General features: G+C 44.5%; 1 protein-coding gene across 1 annotated transcript in view; it reads right to left on the reverse strand.

Moving 5' to 3' along the window:
* cacna1g (calcium channel, voltage-dependent, T type, alpha 1G subunit) overlaps nt 1-25,683 on the reverse strand; it is a 369,805-nt gene that overhangs the window by 85,723 nt on the left and 258,399 nt on the right. The window contains exons 21-24 of the mRNA XM_068004449.1: nt 20,987-21,113; nt 10,115-10,240; nt 7,192-7,281; nt 2,092-2,284 (exon numbers count right to left, since the gene is read on the reverse strand). Of these exons, the coding sequence (XP_067860550.1) occupies nt 2,092-2,284; nt 7,192-7,281; nt 10,115-10,240; nt 20,987-21,113 (536 nt within the window). The remainder of the gene's footprint in view (nt 1-2,091; nt 2,285-7,191; nt 7,282-10,114; nt 10,241-20,986; nt 21,114-25,683) is intronic.

The raw sequence follows: 25,683 nt of genomic DNA on the forward strand, positions 1-25,683 counted from the left end.
CTATCTCTGTACATACTAGTGATCCAGTACACTTACCCTGGCTGAGATCTTCTAACTCCGTGCATCTAGGGATGGTGCATACTTAATCTGTCTGATATCTGCTATCCCTGTATATGTAGGGACCCAACACACCTAACCTAGCTGATATCTGCTATCCCTGTATATGTAGGGACCCAACACATCTAACCTGGCTGATATCTGCTATCCCTGTACACCTAGGGACCCAACACACCTAACCTGGCTGATATCTGCTATCCCTGTATATCTAGGGACCCAACACACCTAACCTGGCTGACATCTGCTAACTCTGTACATACAGGGATTGAGCCTAGGACCTTGCTGGTCTGCATGAATTTGTTTAACATTGGATTGAGAAGTTATAAACTGAGTTGTTGGGAGGACGCCTGCTGTTTCTAATTTTGTAAAAATGTCAATTAATTTCTAAAAGAAACAGTAGGTGAAGTTTCTCAAAAATGCAAACACACTGCAACTTTGGGCAGCTTCCACCTTGCCTATAGTTGGAATGGCCGACCTTCAGCTTTTAACAAATAATTACCTCTACAGGAAGAACCTGGCAATTGGCCAAGCTGAGTGATGCACACCCGTCCAACTAGGGGTGAAGACATCTGAACAACACCAAACCCAGAAACTAGACGCAAAACGGCATAAACTGTACCAGCCACAACTAACTGCAACTTAGCAACTTCAAGCCCTGTGTGAGAGTGCCATGTAATGCTATACAGAGAAACACCTTTTTACAATTAAGGATAACAGTTACATTCCCAGTTTGGAAATATAAACTGGCGGCATCACATCGATCACCCTGCCCGATATTCAGTCTCACTGGTTTCAATAGAACTGAATATGTCGTATAACGGTCGGCAAATGTGGTTCCACCTGTTTTGCGTCCCCGCCCACGTCTGATTTCACACCTACCTACCTACCCTATAAAGTAAATTTAAAGTAGGCTCAAAGTGGTATGTTGTGAATACAGCATGATGTAAAGCCTTTATGGAGCAGAACTTAAAAAATCCACGATAAGCTAACAGACAAACACGTCAAGATATCCCAGTAGTATATTGAAATATATAACATATACCATCTACCCATATATAACGGTAGAATGGCACACCAGTATACAACAGCAGGCCAGGTGCCAGGATATCATGCCATGCTCTGTAAGGTTTCTTAACTAATCCTGCAACCACATAACACAGCTTCTTCCTATAATAACCGCCCACTGCCTCCTCTCTGATAAACAGTTCAATTTTATTATTTCGACCTACTACCACCACACAAAGTGTAGCAGCCACATACATTAACGTTGGCAGCTGTAGTCAAGTCGTTTTTATTCAGCACATGGGAGAGATCATTACCTCATGAATTCATTGATTCCACCATCGCTGAAATATATGACACAATCATTTCTCGTGGAACTTTCTCCCTTTCCATTTCGATTTCCTGATAGACTTCAATTTTAAAATAGAATAGGTTTCTGTGCAAGACACTGTTTGACTGAAGTACACAAGAAGTACGGTATTGCCTGCAGATATGCCGTGTTGAAGACCATTTGCAGGTGTGTCCCAAGTTGTAGCTTTCAGTGAACGGTTGAAAAGCAGTCGTGATGTAGATTGTAACACAAGAACCCAATAAAACAAAGAGTGAGTGCACTTACACGCCAATAGTGCAAGACATCACCCCCTTCAACTGGAAGAGTATCGTGCAACAGTGATAAACAACTGATGGCATTTTGGAGCCAATAATATCTTTGCACTACTGTGTGTAGCACTTTTCGTGTACTATACTCATGAAAATGTTTTGGGTAAAAGACAGTATGCCCTCTGAGGGGTTTGCTGCCAAAACATGCAAGCGAGGTATGACAGGGCAACTATGCAAAAAAAAACAAACTTTTTTTTTTCACGTGGGTCGATGGGATTTTATTTCTAGACCAGTTCATTCTATCATGCAGAGGCCTAACTGACATGCTCTGGGATATCCGAATTGCCAGGCACTGGGAAGTGGTGTCAAAGGTCAAGCACGACTCAGAAAGATACAGGAAAGACTACCGACCAGCCAGCTGTTTCTCCTTACTCCGTCTCTTTTTTTCCATGCGTCGGAGGCGCTTCTCCTCACGGCGCTTGGCCTCCTCCGCCTCCTGGTGCTGCCGGCACTTGTGGAAGTTCTCTACCACCACCCCGACGAACATGTTGAGCACGAAGAAGGCCACAATCAGCAGGAAGGAGATGAAGTAAAGGAGCATCCACGGGTTGTAGTTCATGATCGGCTGGAAACGTGAAGGCAGCAACTTAATAAAGAGCTTAGAATCATACAGCACAGAAAGAGGCCATTCGGCCCATCATGCCTGTGCCGGCTCTTTGAAACAGCTATCCAATTAGTCGCACTCCCCTGCTCTTTCCCCGTAGCCCTGCAAATTTTTCTCCCCTTCAAGTATTTATCCAATTCCCTTTTGAAAGTTATTATTGAATCTGCTTCCACCACCCTTTTCAGGCAGTGCATTCCAGATCATAAGGACTCGCTGCGTAATGAAATTTCTCCTTATTTGCTCACCTTAAATCTGTGTCCTCTGGTTACTGACCCTCCTGCCAGTGGAAACAGTTTCTCCCCTTCTACTCTATCAAAACCCCTCAAAATTTTGAACACCTCTTTTAAATCCCCCTTTAACCTTCTCTGCTCTAAGGAGAACAATCCCAGCTTCTCCAGTCTCTCCACATAACTGAAGTCCCTCATCCCTGGTACCATTCTAGTAAATCTCCTCTGCATCCTCTCTAAGGCCTTGCCTTCCTTCCTAAAGTGTGGTGCCCAGAATTAGACACAATGCACCAACTGAAGCCTAACCAGTGATTTATAAAGGTTTAGCATAACTTCCTTGCTTTTGTACTCTATGCCTCTGTTAATAAAGCCCAGAATTCCAAATGCTTTTTTAACAGAAAGAATCTGTCATAACATTTTACTGCACCAGTTGCAATGGTCTTTAACTTGACTTGCACGGTGAGATTTGGTGCCCATTAAGGTGTTGGGTGTTAGTGCGAGGGAATGGGCGTGCTTTCCCATCCAGGACACACTGCAGGCCCATTTTCGTGCTGGCATGGCAGCTCAGCATAAATTGGGTAGTGCGATGTTTGCAAGCGCCAGCGCTGAGCTCATCTTTCCAGGTTCAGCACTGTAGCACAGAATGGACTAGGGCCAGTTGTGATGGAACACCTACCGTTGATTGCTCACTCCTTAGGGGGTGGAAAAGCGAGTGCTGCTATAGGTCTTACAGGGCCATTGGTGGAGGGTGGAATAAGCTCCTTAAAGCAGAGAACCGGGCCAGTAAGCAAGCATTACAGCAACAGGACCTCCTCTGCCTCTGTTCTGTGAAGAGGTGGTGGAAGTTTGTTGCATCAATTGCAGCAGAGGAGGAAGATCCTCTTCCCCACTGATGTCGGATGGGCTGAAGGGTGGGTCCAGGTGCTTGGCAGGAGGTAGAGGATCACGTTAGTGCTGGCAGCACAATGCAGCGGCCCTGGCTGCAGTGACAGAAGTTGTTTAATAACCTCGCCAGGAGTGCTCTGTTGGGGATTCCAACTTCAGCCAACTGGTATCCAGTTTACTAAGTATGAATAGAATGTACATTCTCTCCCTTGCACTACTTGACTAGATCCCCATGGTTGCTCCTTATGTCCCAAGATACACATCCCTGCACCTCCCTTTCCCAACAATGCCTCCTTTACTAACCAACTGCTGCACTGCTTGATAACTCCTTCCATGTATTATATTATTGGTGTGTTTCACACTAACATTGTCAAGTACTCAATTCATTCTACTGTTTGGGGGGAAAACTGCACATGACAAGAGGGAGAGAATGTACATGAGAGGAAAGCGCCCAATTCCATGTCCTCTTACAGCATTTGAGGAGCTGACCCTGCAGATCCGGGGAAACGGGAATGTAGAGGAAGCAGGAGATTCTGAACTGGGAAGTCTGGCCCTAGCTCAGGGTTGCTGGCAAAGTTATCCTTCATTTATTTCCCATCATATTTGGTCAGTCACTAATTGCACTTAAGCATTACCATTCATTTAGCTGGCTGCCTCATCCAATGAAGTTATTATTAGCACATTATTGTAGCACTTGTTCCTGTTCTCTTTCTATTGATATGACATAGGAAGCTGAGGCTGCAGTTAGAGAAATGGATGATCCATGTAGCTCACAACACGTTGTGTCCTTCAATCTAACTCTGCAGTAACACTGTGGGGCGTGCAGATAGTTAATGAGTTTGAGGAGAGCGCACTGAGCACGAGTGAACAAGTGGCACAGGAGGAACATTTGGATGGAGAGTCAGCTCATGCCCATTCTTGGCTGTTGGGGACAGGGATGTGGACTCTTCTTTTCAAAGAAGGATGGTTTCTGAGCGCGAACAGCGGCTGCAGCCATTGGAGAGAATGTCCAACAGCTTTCAGCACATGGTGACTAGTGTGGAAGAGTCCATAGCCCGTTTCCATGTGTGCTGATGATGCATAGGATAGAAGGTCTGCAATCCAATTTGGAGTGCAACTCCAGGGGTATCTACAATACCCCAGTGGGAGATCAGTACTGGGATCACACTACGTAACAGATTGGAATCACAAGCCACTAATATAAAATGCAGGGAGCAGTAGATTCAATTTGTGAATTGGTACCTTATTTGGGCATGGTTTCTGTCACCGTCTAAAGCTTTCATTGTAAGGTAGGTTAAAATTTGTGCATCTCCTCCTCCTTCTCTCTCACTTTCAAGCATAATAATCTGATAGCAACCACACATAAGGGAATACCAGCAATGATCTATCCAAGATACCACCAGCTCATAGTAATGATTGTGCCACTCCCATTGGAAATGATGGTCCTACTTCCAGTGGGAATGGTGGTGCTACTCCCATTGTGAATGGATGGTGATATTGTTATTGGGAATGTTGGTGCTTATGACCACTGGGAATGGATGGTGCTACTATCATTGGGAATGGATGATGCTATTAGCAATCGGAATGGATGGTGCTACTCCTATTGGGAATGTTAGTTCTACTGCCTTGGGAATATTGGTACAAGTAGCATTGGGAATGTTGGTGCTACAACCATTGTAAATATTTATGTTATGAGCATTGTGTATGGTGATGCCTGTACCATTGGGAATGTTGGTTGTACAACCATTGGGAATGTTGGTGCTATAACCAATAGGTATAATGATGCCTGTACCATTGGGAATGTTGGTGCTATGTCCAATGGGAATGTTGGTGCTATGACCATTGGGTATGGTGATACCTGTACCATTGGGAATGTTGGTGCTATAACCAATAGGTATAATGATGCCTGTACCATTGGGAATGTTGGTGCAATAACCAATAGGTATAATGATGCCTGTACCATTGGGAATGTTGGTGCTATGTCCATTGGGAATGTTGGTGCTATGACCATTGGGTATGGTGATACCTGTACCATTGGGAATGTTGGTGCTATAACCATTGGGTATGGTGATGCTTGTACCATTGGAAATGTTGGTGGTATGACCATTGGGAATGTTGGTGCCATAACCATTGGGTATGATGATGCCTGTGCTATTGGGAATGTTGTTTTTTTTTTATTCGTTCATGGGATGTGGGCATCGCTGGCAAGGCCAGCATTTATTGCATTTTTGATGGTGAGCCGCCTTCTTGAACCGCTGCAGTCCATGTGGTGAAGGGTCTCCCACAGTGCTGTTAGGTGGGGAGTTCCAGGATTTTGACCCAGCGACGATGAAGGAATGACGATATATTTCCAAGTCGGGATGGTGTGTGACTTGGAGGGGAACGTGCAGGTGGTGTTGTTCCCATGTACCTGCTGCCCTTGTCCATCTAGGTGTTAGAGGTCGCGGGTTTGGGAGGTGCTGTCGAAGAAGCCTTGGCGAGTTGCTGCAGTGCATCCTATAGATGGTACACACTGCAGCCACGGTGCGCCGGTGGTGAAGGGAGTGAATGTTTAGGGTGATGGATGGGGTGCCAATCAAGCGGTCTGCTTTGTCCAGGATGGTGTCGAGCTTCTTGAGTGTTGTTGGAGCTGAACTCATTCAGGCAAGTGGAGAGTATTCCATCACACTCCTGACTTGTGCCTTGTAGATGGTGGAAAGGCTTTGGAGAGTCAGGAGGTGAGTCACTCGCTGCAGAATACCCAGCCTCTGACATGCTCTTGTTGCCACAATATTTTATGTGGTTGGTCCAGTTAAGTTTCTGGTCAATGGTGACCCCCAGGATGTTGATGGTGGGGGAATTGGTAATGGTGATACCATTGAAAGCCAAGGGGACTTGGTTAGACTCTCTCTTGTTGGAGATGGTCATTGCCTGGCACTTGTCTGGCGCAAATGTTACTTGCTACTTATCAGCCCAAGCCTGGATGTTGTCCAGGTCTTGCTGCATGCAGGCACGGACTGCTTAATTATCTGAGGGGTTGCAAATGGAACTGAACACTGTGCAATCATCAGCGAACATCTCCATTTCTGAATTTATAATGGAGTGAAGGTCATTGATGAAGCAGCTGAAGATGGTTGGGCCTAGGACACTGCCCTGAGGAACTCCTGCAGCAATGGGGCTGAGAAGATTGGCCTCCAACAACCACTACCATCTTCCTTTGTGCTAGGTATGACTCCAGCCACTGGAGAGTTTTCCCCCTGATTCCCATTGACTTCAATTTTACTAGGGCTCCTTGGTGCCACACTCATTCAAATGATGCCTTGATGTCAAGGTATGACCACTGGGAATGTTGGTGCTATGACCATTGGGTATGGTGATGTCTCAACCACTGGGAATGTTGATGCTATGGCCATTGGGTATAGTGATGCCTATACCATTGGGAATGTTGGTGGTACGACTATTGGGAATGTTGGTGTTATGACCATTGGGTATGGTGATGCTTATACCATTGAGAATGTTTGTGGTACAACCATTGTAAATGTTTGTGTTTCTACCATTGCAATCAACATGCTTTTAAAAAAAATATTAGCGTCACACCCAATAAATTTAAATATGGAGCAAAATGCTGCAGGAGTTCTCACATGGTTAAGGGATTGGGATATGGGAACTCATTGGGACTGTGAGGAGCAGGCACAATAATATCACAATATATACATCGATTCTGACAAGGTTTGCAATTTCACACAGAACAATTATGACATTTCAATTCTATCTTACCTGTTGATCCACTCCCACTGCATCCAAACCATCATACATAATGTCAACCCACCCATCCTTCGATGCGAGAACAAACAAAGACATCAGGGCCTGTTGGGAGGAGAAAATATCAGCTTATTAGATGCGCTAACATGTGATTAATCATATATTATGCAGGGGTGATCACTGAAATGAGTATTGACAGTGTTGGAGAATTAATCACTTTCTATTGAAGATACACAAGCATCACTCACTCTGAATCAGGACTGCACTGGTCAAAGGCACTTCCTACACTCCCTGCCAGCAAACACCTTGATTACTTGCTACTTAAACAGAACTCCCACCACTGCAGCAGTATAACATTTTCATTTCAAAGATTATGCTAAATGTCAGAACAAAACGAATGCCAAATGTTTAAGAATTTAGAACAGGCTTACAATATCAACTTCTAACATTTATAATTAGGTGACAATTAAGTAGAATTTAATAAAGGAATGGGAGTAGTAGCACAAGAGTTATGCCCCCAATTTTTCATAGTTCATGAAATGCAGCAATAGTATTAGAAGATGGGAAAATAGCCACTGATGTTCCAATAAAGATCAAGGGAATTGTTGGAAAATAGTAGGAAAAACAGTGGACTCTATTTTACACAGAATTACACAGAATTTACAGCACAGAAACAGGCCATTCAACCTAACTGATCTGTGCTGGTGTTTATGCTCCGCACGAGCCTCCTCCTACTTAATGTGAACAATTCAGGATAAACTGGATAAGAATAATAATTCCAACCCAGAGCCAGGTGATGCCTATCAAATTTATTATATGTTAGCTTGGATCAGTTGGTAGAACTCTCACTTCTGCATCAGTCTCACGCCAAAACTTGTGCGCAAATCTAGGTCTGGCAGTCGTGAGGCACTGTTGTTTGTCAGAGAGGCTGTTTTTCAATGAGATGTTATACTGAGGTCCTGTCTACCTGTTCAAACAAATGTTAAAGGTGCAATAGCACTAATTAAGGAAGAGCAAGAATTCTTCTGGTGTCTTGGCCAATGCTGCTCCCTCAATCAACATCACTTCACAGCTGTTTGTTAACTGCATATTTTGTAAATATGTTTTCGAATGTCAACTTTGACAAAAGCCACGTAACATAGATATACAAATTGTCTTTAATTAAAAAAAAGTTTTTTTTTCTCTTCGCCAGTTGGCCATAAAAGAACAATGTGATGTTGTTAAATTCTGCATGAACTCCCTTGAGTTTCCTAACTGCAAATGTACATGTTTTTTAAGATCCACATCCAAGGAATTGAACACAAATTCTAGGCTGAAATTCCAGTGCATTACTGAGGAAGTGCTGCACTGTCAGGGGTGCTGTCCTTCAGATGAGACGTTAAACTGAGGCCCCGTCTGCCCTCTCAGGTGGATGTAAAAGATCCCACGGCACAATTTTGAAGAAGAGCAGGGGAATTCTCCCCAGTGCCTTGGCCAATGTTTATCCCTCAACCAACATCATTAAAAAACAAATTGTCTGGTCATTATCACTTGCTGTTTGTGGGACCTTGCTGTGCGCAAATTGGCTGCATTTCCTACTTTGCAACAGTGACTACACTTCAAAATTACTTCATTGACTGTAAAGCATTTTGGGGCATCCTGTGGTCATGAAAGATGCTATATAAATGCAAATCTTTCTTTCTTTCTTTTACAAGATGGCAGCTGAAGGTGCAAATGGCTGCTGCTTCAGCTTACATAACAACAGTCACTATAGTGTGTGTGTTTTGAGGTATTTTCACATGATCGAGGGCTAAAAAAATGCAAGTTGTATTATAAGCACTCTTTGAAGATATAATATATGGGATGTATGTTATACATCTTAATTTCTAGAAGGCACTTGAAAGGGTCACTTCCAACATTCTTCATTTAAATTGAAAGCTCCTGGGATAAAGGATACAGTAATATATTGGATAATAAATTGACTGAATAATTGGAAAGAGGGCAGTGGTCTACTGTAGCACTTCTAACTGGATATTTGTCACCAGTAGAGTATCACAGGGTTGGCCTTGGGGCCTGCTATTTGCAATAATTGTGACTGATCTGTTGTCATTAACAGTAGAATGTCTAAATTTACAGATGATATCAAATCATGAAGAAAAGCACACTGTTCAGAGGGCAGGAGAAGAAATTAAAACATAACGACAGGTAAATGAATTATGAGTAGCACTTAATATTGAAAAGTGCAAAAAAGAAACGCTACTAAAAACAGGGAGCAAGTAGCAAAATATAATTAAATTCATTGTGCTCAAGTCTCTGGAGTGGGCCGTGAACCCACAACCTTCTGATTTGGAGAGGAGAGTGCTACCAACTGAGCCACGGCCAACACCTTATGTGAATGCTTAAATGTACAAGGGCTGCTAATGTGATGGTGGGTGCTCTGTTATTATTGGATGTGGAGATCTCAGGCCTACCACACACCCAAAACATCCTGTACAAACTGTGCCCGAGACTCATGAAAGCCCCCAAAATTATGCAAATAAAGGAGGCCTCACCATAATGTGGCTGATTAGTGTTCCAGACGCACAGTGCCCGTTATCAACAGGTAACAAGAGGGGGCTTGTCTGAAAAAATGTGATCCAGGTGGTCCTCTCCATCTCTGAGGGCTGCCCTTTCTGAACTAAATCCCCACTGCATTTTATTGCGGGTGCCTGATATTGTGGGTCAACCCCATGTACCACTCCTGGAGCCTCGGGCACTACCTGCCAACACACCTGAGAAATATTTCAATGAGCTGGCCTTGCATTATGAGGTCAGCTCGTTTGGGTGTAGGTGTATGGCCGGCACTCAATGAGCGTTCCTGACACAGCAACACCAAGACTGTATCATCAGCCCAGCGACCTCCCCCAGCGAGTTTGGAGTGCATGCCCCTGCATAACATGCCTCTCAAATCCTCCCGTACCTGCCCCAGGTTGTCAAAGTTGTACTTGTGACGGGTCCACTTGTAGTTAGCTTGAAAGCAATCGGATTTGTTGGTGATGTTTCTTATGTCTTCTCCAAGACAGAAATAAAACTTGCCTTTGAAGAGCTGAAAAAAAAATAGGTGCACATATTTTGGAATCATTGCTATGTCAGGGTTGTTTCCTTTATGAAAGCTGCCATGAGCTACAATCACAGAATCATGCAGCACAGAAGGAGGCTGTTCAGCCCATCGTTTCTGTGCCGGCTCTTTGAAAGAGCTATCCAATTAGTCCCACTACCTTGGTCTTTGTCCAGAGCCCTGCAAATTTCTCTTTTTCAAGTATATATCTAATTCCCTTTTGAAACTTACTGTTGAATCTGCTTCCACCATCCTTTCAGGTAGTGCATTCCACATCATAACAATGCTCTACAAGTACTTGCAAAAAACAAATATTGGACTTTTCATTCTGTACAGTGTGTGGTTCACTGATGAATTGGGTCTTTGGCGTCAGCCAGCAAGGCTCAGGTTCTCATCCCTCCCCCCACCCCGGTTTTTCCGACTCAGTAACAGTAAGAATATGGTTTAAAGTCAAGAATGATCAATATCCCATCTCGTATAACTCGCATAAAGCTCCCAAACATTTAGCAAGACGGCGGTTTTAATAGGAGGGGGTGAAGTCATGTCTCGGTGTGTGTGAACAAAGACAGTTTGCAAAAGACAAAGGCTATGCTTAAACTTCAGAACTAAACATCCAAAGGTCAAAAAATGGCCCGTTTCTAGATGCTAGAAGGTCAGAAGGTGGTTTATACCAAAACAAGAGATGAGGTTGCTAAAGAAACCACACACTGTAAACAATAGACGTCATGGGAGCCATGTTCAAGGCTGACCTGGAACAAGCTGTTTCTGCAGCAGAGATAAGGAATAAGGTAGCCACGCTAACATAGGATAAACACTCCTTGGTAGCTTCTGAGAGTCAACAAAGTGGGATGGTTTACGACCATGAGGTAAGACTTAAGTACAGAACAACACAGCCGAATAGTACAAAGATAGGGCAAGCTCCCTCCCAAAAGTTAGAGCTATCAAGACGGGATGGTCAGATGTTCATTGCCACAGGTAGTCCATGAAGGCTAAGGTCTGATCTATCTGGATTCACAGACAAATCAGGTTGTATTGATTGCATGTCATTAATGTAATCTTTAGACAGTTGTATTATAACTATGACACTGTTGAATGTAATGTTGAGGACAGCTGTAGTGCAACTCTGTTGTAAGTCAATTTATTAAACCTGCTATTTTATAACCACTCAAGCTACAATCAAGCGGAAGTTATTGTTGAAGGATTAACAACCCATAGTTGTGACAGTAATGGGAGAAATCTGCTAACAATGGTGTCCCTGGGTGGGCCTGAGATTTAAAGTTTGAAGTAGCTAGTGTTAAGAGAATTGACTGTATTCCGACGGGACGGGGAGGAAGTGGTTGTGACCGAATGAGGTGGCCACACCTGAAACCTGTGGGAGAATAAACTATGGCGAGTGCACCGGATGGTTTATGCTGGACAATCCACACGTATGTGGAGAATTCAATATTAGGGTAATGCATGCCCTTGAGAAAATAGGAAAGAAATTGTGCAGAAGGACGAGGAGTTAAAATAGGAACTTCTTTCAGACTTTATGTGAGGTAGAGACTAAGATGAAGAAACAGGTAAGGGAGAAGGAAATTAAAAAGGAGGATTGGAAAGCAGGAGTCTTGTTGTTTCAGCCACAGGAGTTAGGGAGGTTGAGAGAGGAAGTTGAAATTTGGAAGGGTAGGTTGAAAGAAGAACAAAAAGAAAGATGGAGGGACCTTCACCACACCAGGCTTGGCTGAGGACACAGACTGTGAGCTTGAGACTTTGAGTCGGTACAGAATGGGGTTCAATGATGGAATCAAGAAGGAGAAAGGGAGAGAATCACAAGCTACATAATGTGTTCTTTTGTTTTCAGTGTACTGTCTCTTTAAAAAGCTTGTCACCAATGTGAATGCTTTCTTTTCGCTGTTGCGGGCTATGGCCCCTTTTTCATGCTTGTTATGTGTTTTCCTCTTTTGTGTAATGTATCAAAGATTTTGCTTAGGTGTGAAAGCAGTTATTTCCAGTATTTTCACAGTTTTTGGAAAGGCACGCCTGAAGAAGAACGAAACGGAAGACAATGTAATTTACTGGGTTTTATTAAAAACGTGCTATATTGATAATTTTATCTGTTTTGTCATGTGTTCAATTTTGATATTGCTGAATTAAAATTGTAGTTATTGAGATTAACTAACTTATTAAATTGTGGAAACCAGACTTTTATTGTGGCCACAGTAAAATTCTGGTTCTTATATAAACTTGAGTGTCTCAAATTCCGGACACGAGATTATCGCATATGAAAATTAATTTGATTGAAGTTGTGTTGAGTATTGGTGGGTGTGAATTGATGTATAAGGAGTTAATGTTGTGTGTAACTGTAAATCAAAGAAAGATATCTTGTTATCTAGTCCAGGGCATCAATTTTGATAATTTTAAAATGATCATCTTGGTTGTACTGAAATATGAAAGCTGATAGCTCTGACAGCACTCATTTTTTATTTTGTGATTGGCTGTGGTCAGAAAAAGTGACCGAAAACCAGAAAAGATTAAATAAAGGCTATCTCGTATCTCCTTGATAGAAAAAGCAGAAAACCTAGAACAGCTCGGAAAGTTGGTTAAGATCATCCCCACGAAAAGCATGTGAAAAAGGAAAATTGGGAAGCTGTAGTTGTGTTATAGCAAGGACAGCAAATTATAAAACTTAGAAAACAATTAGGAACCGAGGGAGACCTCAACAAAAAGTTGATGGAACAAAAACTAGAGGTGGAAAATCAATTAGCTCAGACAATTGCTTACAACATGACTTTGGCTGCGTCAGTAGATTACCTTCAAACCGAAGGTGCTAATAGAGCCAGAAAATGAGTAACATGTAATGCCAAACTACAATGACAGGAAGGGCAGGATAAAATGTGATAAAAGAAGGTAGATGAGTTAACTAGTGTCCTACGAGGAGTCCCAACTCAAAAACCAGGACAACCAGCGTGGTGTAGCAGGAGCGGGAGATCATACCCACCGTCAAAAGAAAATACAGCAGCTGGAGAAAAGGATAAAATCCGAGATAGACACTCTGAGACAGGAGATAGAATTCTTGAAGAAGCACTTAGATAACTCTGATCCTACCCTTCCCCAGCATTTACCTCCCCTCCAAGTGTGGAAGCATAAACAGCTCAGCTCCACCCCATGAAAGTCAGGGACAGATATTGCTAGTGGATACTGGTGCATCACATACCGTGGTATAGAGCACACTTAACCAACAATTTGAACTTCAAGGCACTATAGAGCTAGGGGGCCTTGGAGGAGGAGGAGATACGGGGAAGAAGGTAGAGACTGAAGTCACAGTAGGGGATGTAAACACTCGCCACATGTTAGTGTGGACTTAAAAACGACAGGAGTAGATTGGATGGGAAAGAACAATGTGGTAGTGGACATGGTAAATATGTGTTTGTGGCAAAAGGGTGCAGACTCTCCGCAAGGAGGGCTGCTAATAGGGATACAAGGTCAATGTGACCTTGCAGTGAGCCCCTGACACGAACGGAGAGAATTTGGTCAACTGTAATGACCGCCTCCTGTTGGGCACAACACAAGAATGAGTGTGGCAGAATAGACTGAGTAGCACAGATTGACCAGTCAGTGTCAGTATAAATTTGCTTTCACCCTGCGGGAGCAACAGTATACCTGGACCTGTTTATCACAGGGATTTCACAACTCCCCCTTCATTTTTCATTACGATCTGTTAAAAGAATTGTTAGAAATGATCACAGTGAGTGGATTAAAATTAAACCCCAAAGGCTGGCAAACCATACTTGCTCAAAGTAGCGAACAGCGACATTGCAACGTCGGCTGTTTTGCTCCAGGTGTTCAGGTGCCTGTGGCATAAACAAACATACGAATTAAGAGCAGGAGTAGGCTATTCGGCCCCTTCGAGCCTGCTCTGCCATTTGATAAGATCATGGCTGATCTGATTGTCACCTCAACCCTACTTTCCCGTCTAACTACTATAACCCTTGACTCCCTTGTTAATCAGGAATCTATCTAACTTAGACTTAAAAATATTCAGTGACCCTGCCTCCACCACTTTCTGGGGAAGGGAGTTCCATAGACTCACGACCCTCTGAGAGAAAAAATTTCTCCTCATCTCTGTCTTAAATGGGAGAACCCTTATTTTTAAACTGTGTCCCCTAGTTCTAGTTTCTCCCACAAGGGGAAACATCCTCTCAGCATCTACCCCTTCAAGTCCCCTCAGGGTCTCATATCTTATGTTTCAAAAGATCACCTCTCATTCTTCTAAACTCCAGTGTATACAGGCCCAACTTGTCCAGCCTTTCCTCATAAGATAACCCCCTCATCCCAGGAATCAGTTGAGTGAACCTTCTCTGAACCGCCTCCAAAGCAATTATGTCCTTTCTTAAATAAGGAGACCAAAATTGCACACAGTATTCTAGATGTGGTCTCACCAATGCCCTGTACAACTGTAGCAAGACATCTCTACTTTTATATTCCATTCCCCTTGCAATAAATGACAACATTCCATTTACCTTCCTAATCACTTGCTGTACCTGCATACTAACTTCATGTACTAGAACACCCAGATCCCTCTATACCTCAGAGTTCTGCAATCTCTCTCCATTTAAATAATATTCTGCTTTTCTATTCCTCCTGCCAAAGTGGACAAGTTCACATTTTCTCACATTATACTCCATCTGCCAAATTTTTGCCCACTCACTTAACCTATCTATATCCCTTTGCAGACTCCTTATGTCCTCTTCACAACTTATTTTCCTCCTACCTTTGTGTCATCAGCAAATTTAGCAACTATACATTTGGTCCCTTCATCCAAGTCATTGATATCGATTGTAAATGGTTGAGGTCCCAGCACTGATCCCTGTGGCACTCCACTCGTTACATCTTGCCAGCCTGAAAATGACCCATTTATACCTACTCTCTGTTTCCTGTTAGCTAAGCAATCCTTTATCCATGCTAATATGTTACCCCCTACACCATGAGCTCTTATTTTGTGTAGTAGCCTTTGATGTAGCACCCTGTCAAAAGCCTTCTGGAAATCCAAGTACACCACATCTACAGGATCCCCTTTATCCACGTTGCTTGTTACTTCCTCAAAGAACTCTAATAAATTAGTCAAACACGATTTCCCTTTCACAAAGACGTGTTGACTCTGCCTGATTGCATTGAGATTTTCTACGAGATATGCCTCTCAAACACTATCATTGGTGGAACAGACGTTCACGGCCGGTGAGAAATATCTTTTAACTCTACTGGGCCACTAACAAATTTCTTTATATCACCGGATTAGATAAAGTTGTACTTATGACCGCCCACACCCCCACCGAGTTGTTACTGTCAGGTGCATTAAAAGATTTAACTGGAGGCCGATCAGCAGAACAAGCTGAATTAGCCACAGTGGCCTATGTCCTCCAGATAGATGTAGGGGAACGAGCATTTTCTCAGACAGCCATTTTACTTGTTTGTCACTGACTGATTATTTACCTATCTGGGAGGAACGTGGGTTCACCTCAATGGATGGAAAGCCATTACCCACCGCTGAACTCTTACAAAAAACTTTGGAACTGCCCTGAAATCGAACATATTTGGTAGCTATTGTAACAGTAAAGGCACATTTGATAGATAAATTGGTACGTAATCAGAACCGAATGATCATCCCCACAGAACTTAGAAAAGAGATTGCCCGATGGACACGAGCGTTCAGCGGACATCAGAGGGGAGAGAGCTTTTGGTCCAATGATTGCTTGAATAAGTATTATCTTAAATAAATGCTAAATGCTTTAACAACAATTCGAATTTGATCTGCAATGTTTGTAGATAAAAAGGTTTGAAAACGTTTTCCCAAAAGTAATTTTGTTTAGCTGTGAAAACTAACGTGTCCTTAATGAAACTTAATCTTCTGTCTCTATGACAACAATCTGGAAATGTTATACTAACTAAAAAAGCTAAGATGAACGAACTGAAATGCTATCTCCAGACACGACACGACAGGTTTTTATAAAAATGATATCTGGCTTCGTCGTTTCATTTCTGCAAAGAAGTTAACTCCTTCCAAGGACACTGACATCTGTTTTTAATTCACCAAGCAACAATCTTTGCATTTATTTAAAATAATTGACATAATTTAATTGGATATTTCCCCACGGTGACAGAATGAAATCATAAAATCATGAATTGACAAATTAACCCCTTGGGCTCTCAAGAAGTGCCACAATGAATTTTCTGTGTTTCTTTTTAAACAGGGGACCATGGTTTTTGGGACCACATGAGTGTTGATGGTGCAGGATTACCGAGAGTAGTTCTTTGGCATAAAAATGGCTTCACAAAGTTACAGAGCAACCTTTGCTGGAGAAATGTTGGTGCAGGAAACATCCAGTGTGTGCGAAGAATTTAAGACCTTGTCTGCAGACATCGGCAGATATCAAATGTCACAGCACGGTGACGTTTTGGACTAAGACTTAAGGCTTGGATTTTGAAAATCCAAAATTACATAGAGAAGGAAAAGCAATCATCAGCCTTGAACAAAACTCTTCTATTCTTGACTAAGAGTATACAAAGTTGCTTTTCCTCTTTTGGAAACGTTTTGATTTGTTTTGCTTTAACCCATTTGTTTTCCAAGACAGAGTACTTTTAGGGGGCGGGGGGGCGGGGAGGGGGTAGATTACTGTCCCGGAGTAATTACAAGCATTTCTGTCGTTATTGTAAAACCACAAAGCCTGGATATTATTTGTTTCTGAAATTGGAATGTTTAAGATAAATTGATATGAGTTGCTGTACAAGGGAATAATCAAATTATATTTTAAAATATAAGGAGTCCAGTCTAAATGGTTCTTGCCCAATGCTGTGTATCAAGGAGGAAAGTATTTTGTGGAGGAAATAAAATTGTATATCGACAAGTCCTGTCAGTCCAAAAATACTGCTCTCGAATTGGGATAAATAAAAGTGGTCCAAGAAGAATTTAAGTAAAACAAACAAAAAAATATATTATTAAGACATTGGACCAAACTGTAAATATTGAATTGGACAGTAAAGTTCCTCCAGGGCTCATGAATGAGATAATATGGTAATATAATGGGATGTGTAAAATTGGATGAGAGGAAGTGATTGAGAATATAACACAGAAACAGAGAAATTACACCACCAAATGGGAATTTCTCTAAAGTCATCGGCCTGGTGATTATGGGTAAATGAATCACCTGGGCATGATTTACCGAAAGATATCAATCTGGTATAAGTGCACAATGTAATGAAAGTCAGGACAGTGTAGTTGAGAATAGTAAATTGATAGCTTTCTCTTGGAGGTATTTGTGTCCTTGCCTTTACTAAACAATGAGAAAACTGCATTTGATAGCCTGGTCACTACCTGAGACATCAGGACCTTGCAGGTGGAGATAAGCAAAGACCTCCAGACACCCCTAATCTTTTGATAAGATAACCTGAAAGCCAAAGAATAGCTACAGTGGACATGAAAGATACAAACGTATGTTGCCATCAATTGGAAACAGAGACCAGGATGAAGGATATGACTGCAAAGGTCTACATCCTGGTGAGCTATTGGAACCACTCTTCAAACAGAACAGTTGCTCTTACAGGATTTAACCTTTCTGGACATGACGTGTGCCATGGAAAACACATTCATCAATACCATGAGGAGAAAGAAACTGGCCAGCAGAAAGTTAATATCTTGTGATATGTTGCGTGTGAGGCAACTAGTATGTGGAAATGCATGATGAAGATGCACTGAAGAAAGGGTCTCAGGCATGCTCAGTTACTTGACAACAGCACGACATGAAATGGTTAATGTGGCTCAAGAGAATGAGAAAACCTTTTAAACAAGGCACTGACACATGCTCCAGAGAGAAACCAACTAATCAATGAAACAATCAGGAAACACTGGTACCAATCAGAGGGATTGAAATTAAAGTAAAGAGGGAAATAGTAATTTGGATTTCTTATAAAAATTAGAGCTCAGAGGAGGAAGATGTAAGAATATGGTTTAAAGCCAAGCATGGTCAATATAACATTTTGCATTGCTCGCATAAAGCTCCCAAATATTTAGCAAGAGGGTGGTGTTAATAGGAGTGGGGTGAAGTCGTGTCTTGGTGCATGTGAACAAAGACAGTTTGCAAAAGACAAAGGCTATGCTGAAACTTCAGAACTAAACACCCAAAGTTAAGAGATGGACGGTTTCTAGATGCTATAACGTAAGAAAGTATATTATACCAAAACAAGAGATGTGGTTGCTAAAGAAACCACATACTGTAAACAATAGACATCGCGGGAGCCACGTTCAAGGCTGACGTGGAACAAACTGTTTCTGCAGCAGAGATAAGGAATAAGGTAGCCACACTAACATAGGATCAACGCTCCATCGTGGTTTCTGAGAGTCAGCAAAGTGGGACGGTTTACGACCATGAGATAAGACCAGTGGTGCTTACGTACAGAACAACGCAGCCGAATGGTATAAAGATAGGGCATGCTCCCTCCCAAAAATCAGAGCTCTCAAGAGGGGATGGTCAGCAGTCCATTGTCTTAGGCAGTCCGCAAAGGCTAAGGTCTGATCTACCTGGATTCACGGACAGATCAGGTTGTTTTGATTGCTTGTCATTAATGTAATCTTTAGATAGTTGTATTATAACTATAATTCTGTTGAATGTAATCTTGAAGAAAGCTGTAGTGCAACTCTTTTGTAAGTCAATCTATTAAACTTGCTATTTTATAATCACTTGGGCTAGAATCAAGTGGAAGTTATTGTTGGAGGATTAACAGCCTATAGTTGCGACAGTAACGGAAGAAATCCGTTAACAGTAACTTTCTAACTCAGCTGGTCCATCGGGGGAACTGCCAAGTAGAGGTGAGTCATTTTACTGGAGGTATAAACGGGGATGTAGTGCGAGTAAGCCTGAGCTTCTATGAACACAGGGGCAGCAGTAGGCCATTCATCCCCTCGGAGTCAATAGAAAAGTAAATCGGTGTTGATTCACTATGTGCTCGCTTCACGCTACTGGTGCAGACCAATCTCACCCCCATCATGTTTACAGTGTGTTTTGGATATCATAGCAGACCTGAAATGCAATATATTCCATCCGGTTGATGTAAATGACAGTCATCTCAGGGGCTGTTTGCTCTGTGGGTGTCAATTCAGACCTATGGCAGTGCAATTCAGTGACAGACTCAAGACTGAATTCCTTCACCCCCTTCTTGGACTGAATCCTGCCATTCAAGGCAATGATTTCCCCTTTCACAACCTTTGTTCCATCCATGCCTTCAATCTCTTCCAGCTGTAATACCATTGTTAAACAAAACATAGTTTCTGCATATGAGTATACGCAGCGTTTGAGATAAGAGTGCAGCGTGCGAAACAGTGAGCTCACACCTGAACAGTTACCAGTATGCTGAAACTAAAGCAGACAACACTGGAAACAGTAGGTCAGTCAGCATTTGTGGAGAGAACAGATAAGTTAACCTTTGAATGAAGGCCCTTCATTAGAACTGAGAAGAAATTGCAGAAGAACAAAGCAAAAGGTTTAAAGTGGGGGTTAAAACACACACACACGCATTTTTTTGATTTGTTCATGGGATGTGGGCATCGCTGGCAAGACCAGCATTTATTGCCCAGGGGCAATTTTCAACTGTTAGAAAACAGCAGACCGACACCAATGGTGTGGACCAGCCTGCCGGCATGTCTTCTGACAGAGCGATCCCACCCCAGGACTGAGCTCCCACTCCAGGACTGAGGGAGATCCCACCCCAGGACTGAGCTCCCACTCCAGGACACAGAGCGATCCCACCCCAGGACTGAGCTCCCACTCCAGGACACAGAGCGATCCCACCCCAGGACTGAGGGAGATCCCACCCCAGGAAACAGGGAGATCCCACCCCAGGAAACAGGGAGATCCCACCCCAGGAAACAGGGAGATCCCACCCCAGGAAACAGGGAGATCCCACCCCAGGACACAGGGAGATCCCACCCCAGGAAACAGGGAGATCCCACCCCAGGACACAGGGAGATCCCACCCCAGGAAACAGGGAGATCCCACCCCAGGACACAGGGAGATCCCACCCCAGGACACAGAGAGATCCCACCCCAGGACACAGGGAGATCCCACCCCAGGACACAGGGAGATCCCACCCCAGGACACAGAGAGATCCCACCCCAGGACACAGGGAGATCCCACCCCAGGACACAGGGAGATCCCACCCCAGGACACAGGGAGATCCCACCCCAGGACACAGGGAGATCCCACCCCAGGACACAGGGAGATCCCACCCCAGGACACAGGGAGATCCCACCCCAGGGCACAGGGAGATCCCACCCCAGGACAAAGGGAGATCCCACCCCAGGACGCAGGGAGATCCCGCCCCAGGACACAGGGAGATCCCGCCCTAGGGCACAGGGAGATCCCACCCCAGGACGCAGGGAGATCCCGCCCCAGGACACAGGGAGATCCCACCCCAGGACACAGGGAGATCCCACCCCAGGACACAGGGAGATCCCACCCCAGGACGCAGGGAGATCCCGCCCCAGGACACAGGGAGATCCCGCCCCAGGACACAGGGAGATCCCACCCCAGAACACAAGGAGATCCCACCCCAGGCCACAGGGAGATCCCACCCCAGAACACAAGGAGATCCCACCCCAGGACACAGGGAGATCCCACCCCAGGACACAGGGAGATCCCACCCCAGGACACAGGGAGATCCCACCCCAGCATGCTGAGCTGTGACATTGCTGTAGATACAAACCTGCACTCCCAGGATCCCAAAGATGATAAAGAACGCACAGCAGATGACCACAATATTCCCGATGGGCTTCAGGGATGACATCAGTGTTTCAACCACAAGTTTGAGGCCTGGTGCTCGGCTGATTACCCTGTGAGGAGCAGGAGAGCTTGTATTAGGGATGATCGATGTGCCTGAGGCGAGTGGTTTTGACATCATTAACTGTGAGGTTTAAACACACCCGTATATTACTGCAATCTATTTAGGTCAGATAGTGCGCAACTGTTTTGAGAGTCAAACATATGGTCACGTTTGGTCACGTGTGTGCTGATGTAAATTATACACGGCTGCTGCTACGTCCAATTGGCAATCTGGGTGTTAATGGCCTCAGAATGGGGTCAGTAGACTTAGCACCCCGTTAATCACGATGATGCGGCCGGCGCCATATTGAAAGGGACCTACCGCCGGGCGTCCAAAGCGTCTACCTGTTATAGGCAGTAGGTCCCTTTTGACACCCAAATTGGGGTCCTCTCAAATGCCATTTTAGGTCAGAGCTATACGGAGCCTGTGCTGTGCACATTCCCATCAGTTCCACGGCCTGGCAAAGTTTGGAATTATTTTTGTGGGCCCAAAGGAGCTGTGCCCTCCCCCGCCCCACAGCGATTTCGACCCCTCCCCCACCCCCACTGTCGGCCGGGGCGGCCCGGTATTGTTAGATCCTTGATCCGGCAAACTCTATCGGTTTGCCCGCTTGGCGCCAGGTAGCTTGCTGGCCCCATGAAAATGAGGCCGGGCTTCAAAATGATGGCTGCTTCCTTGCCTCGGGTACGGGCGACCGGCTGGCGTGCTCTCTGCCGGTCGGTTGCCTAAAATTCCAAATCGACTCCCACCGCGTGCAACATAACTCCACGAACACTCGTATAACATCGCTTCATCCCGATTTTAACAGAGGCTGTTTCATTTTAAATGGGTTAATCCCTCCATAAAAATATTTATGGAGGGATTAACCCATTTAAAATAAAACAATGTTTTTGCCTTCTCAGTAATAGAGGCAAATTCCCAATGAACATTTAGTGCGGGTACAATAATATCACACGCAGTAACCTCTAAACTCACGTGTAACCCCTTGGATTATTACGTCTTGGTAATAAATTTATCCTCCTTCTCACCTACACTCAAACATATTTGAAAGAGATTTACAGGCCCCTAATGGCAGTTTTATATCTCAAAGTGTTGGATTATCCATGAGAAAATACATTGTCTCCTTCAATGTTCACTGAAAGTTAAATTCCAACTGTAAGCTCGGTAGTCATTTATGTCATGAGGGTACTTAGCCCAGCTGTTGCCCACTCAGTGAACTGCATGTAGATTAAAATGTAGTTATTATTCATCTGTCAGGGGGCGCGTCTGAAAGCTCTTTTTAAACTGCATCTCATTTAATCCCTTTGTTTCTGTCTAGTTTTGATGTTTCAATACAATGAACGATTTCCATATTTCTGCAGTGCCCTGACTTACTGGGTGTAATATTCCCACAGGGATCACAGGTCCTGTGAAATGTTTTTGCCTTCTCAGTAATAGAGGCAAATTCCCAAAACTGCATGCTAATAAATGCACTAACTCAAAGAGGTTTAGAGAACGAGTGTCCGTGGGGACACATTAAAAAAAGAACGCACATTACAACCATAACATTTGCCAATATAACTACATTAGGCTGCCCACTGGATAAAAAAACAAAAGTAAAATACTGCAGATGCTGGAAATCTGAAATAAAAACAGAAAATGCTGGAGAAGCTCAGCAAGTGAGGCAGCATCTGTGGAGAAAGAAACAGAGTTAACGTTTCAGGTCGATGACCCTTCATCAGAACTGGATGAAGTTTTTAAGCAAGTACAGAGCCAGGGAAAGTGGGGGTGGGGGGAGGAAAGGAAGGGAGGGGAGCAAAGAACAAAAAGGAGGGTCTCTGATAGGGCAGGAGTGATTAAATGACAAAAGGGATGATGTAAGGCAAGGAGGATGGTAATGGGACAAGTAAAGAAACAAAAGAAGGTCAGAGTGGGAGTGGGACAGAGAATTAAAATGGCAAACGACCGGCAGGTCAGGATCATGCTTGTGGACTGAGTGGAGGTGGTCAGCAGCGCGATCACCCAATCTGCGTTTAGTCTCCCCACTGTAGAGGAGTCCTTATTGTGAGCAGCGAATACAGTATAATAAATTGAAAGAAGTACAAGTAAATCGCTGTTTCACCTGGAAGGAGCATTTGGGGCTCTGGGCGGTGGGAAGGGAGGAGGTGAAAGGGCAGGTGTTGCATCTCCTGCGCTCGAACAGAAAGGTGCCGTGGGGAGGAGAGCGGGTGTTGGGGGTGATGGAAGAGTGGACCAGGGTGTCGCTGAGGGAGCGGTCCCTTCGGAATGCTGAAAGGGGAGGGGAGGGAAAGATATGTTTGGTGGTTGGGATCGCGCTGGACGTGGCGGAAACGTATCATCCTCCGCCATTTGCGCTCAGTCCGCAAGCGTGACCTTGGCCTGCCGGTCACTTGCCATTTTAATTCCCCAGCCCTCTCCAACTCTGATCTCTCTGCCCTCGGCGTCTTACACTGTTCCAAAGAAGCTCAATGGAAGCTCGAGGAACAGCACCTCATCTTTCGATTAGGCACTTTACATCCTTCCGGACTCAACATTGATTTCAATAACTTAGAATCATAGAAGTTACAACATGGAAACAGGCCCTTCGGCCCAACATGTCCATGTCGCCCAGTTTATACCACTAAGCTAGTCCCAATTGCCTGCACTTGGCCCATATCCCTCTATACCCATCTTACCCATATAGAATCATAGAAGTTCAGATCATAACCACCGCTCCCGTTTTTTCGAACAGCAGGTACTGGTAATGGTTCTGATGTTGCCATTTACAGCTCCTCTAGACCCATCTTTTGTTTCTTTATTTGTCCCATTACCACCCTCCTTGACTTGCACCATCATCCCCTTTGACATTTAATCACTCCTGCCCTCAACCCTTTTGTTCTTTCCTCTCCTCCTCTTCATCCCCCTCCACCCCCCTTTTCCCCGGCTCTGTACTTGCTTAAAGACGGTTTAATCTTCAACTTCTTCCAGTTCTGACGAAAGGTCTTCGACCTGAAATGTTAACTCTGTTTCTTTCTCCACAGATGCTGCCTGACCTGCTGAGTATTTCCAGCATTTTCTGTTTTTATTGCCCACTGGATAAACTGTTAAAGGAACAAAATGGAGGTAAAACCACACTAAGACCAACAGCATTTAGCACCTCCCAAACCCGCATCCTCTACTACCTAGAAGGACAAGGGCAGCTGCTGCATGGGAACAACATCACCTCCAAGTTCCCCTCCCAGTCACACACCATCCCGACTTGGAAATATATCGCCGTTCCTTTGTTGGCGCTGGGTCAAAGTTCTACAACTCCCTACCTAACAACACTGTGGGAGTATCTTCACCACACGGACTGCAGCGGTTCAAGCAGAAGGCCTACCACCACCTTCTCAAGGGCAACCAGGGATGCGCAACAAATGCCGACCTTGCCAGCAATGCCCACATCCCAAGAATGAATTTTTTAAAAAGCAGGATTGATGGCACACCCTGAAATTTAACTGCGCTGCGCCTGTAATCAAGTGTCCCAACCACAGAGTATTTAAAACCTTACAAATAGGTTTATGCTCTTAAGGTTCCCGAACTCTCAGTCAGAAAAGACCCAGACAACCACTAGAATTATCCAAAGCTACAGCTCACCGGTTGTGGGATGGTGGGAAATCTGCTGGCCCCTGCGCTGATAGGTCGGGCTGGGAAGGGAAAGGGAGCCGATCCTAGAGTGTGGGGGCGAGCACGGAAGGAAGGGGGGCTATGGGCTGCAGTACTTTCATGGAGCCAGGTCCCTTTAAGGATGGCTGGTTGGGCAACTCATGGTCTGGTATACATGGGGGAGGGGGGGTGCCTGAGCCATGCAGGCTCCACCCATTTGTACTTCAAAATTGCAACCGGGGTCGTATCATGCCGTAGGAGCCTGATTTGCATATTTAAACAGCCCCCTGCCCAAAGCAAGCGGGTGGGCTGCTCAACCAACTGCATCGGGCGGGGCCTTAGGCGTCCAAGGAGCAGCTGAGGTTCTCCCTCCTCCCTCCATCCAATTTCCCTCTACCCGCTGCCCATTTTTCAGGCAAGAAATGGGCGGGCAACAGTTAAAGCTCATCCCCCCTCTGTGCCCAGAATCCCACCCCCTGATCTACGGTTGGCAACTCTGGTTGGACGTATTCCTGGAGGTTTCATCACATGTCCTCCCTACCTCCTATCGCCCCGCCCAGTCAAACAAGCTTTCCTCCTCATCTTCAATGTTTTTATAACTAATAAATGAAAGCGTTCAAAGAAAATGAGAACAAAACTCGTTTTTTAACGCCCGTGCGATTTTTCTCCCTGGGTTTGCTCACTGTAGTGCCCGGGAGAATTAATCTTTAATTCCTGGAGGCTCCAGGACAATCCTGGCGGGTTGGTACCCCTGCCCCGATCGCCTTCCAACAACCCCTGCTGGAAAGGGCACGGGCATTGAGTAAGGGCAGGATTGGGTTCAGCTGCGATGACGCTTGCTGAAACATCTCTAGTCTAGGCTCAGGCATGAAGATCGGCCGCTCGGTGAGGTTATCGAACTCTCCCACCTCACCGTTTCGGGCGCCCTGTCAACCACCGGTCGCGGTTTCTGTTCT

This window comes from Heptranchias perlo, chromosome 23 (assembly GCF_035084215.1).
Source record: "Heptranchias perlo isolate sHepPer1 chromosome 23, sHepPer1.hap1, whole genome shotgun sequence".
Classification (NCBI taxonomy): domain Eukaryota; kingdom Metazoa; phylum Chordata; class Chondrichthyes; order Hexanchiformes; family Hexanchidae; genus Heptranchias; species Heptranchias perlo.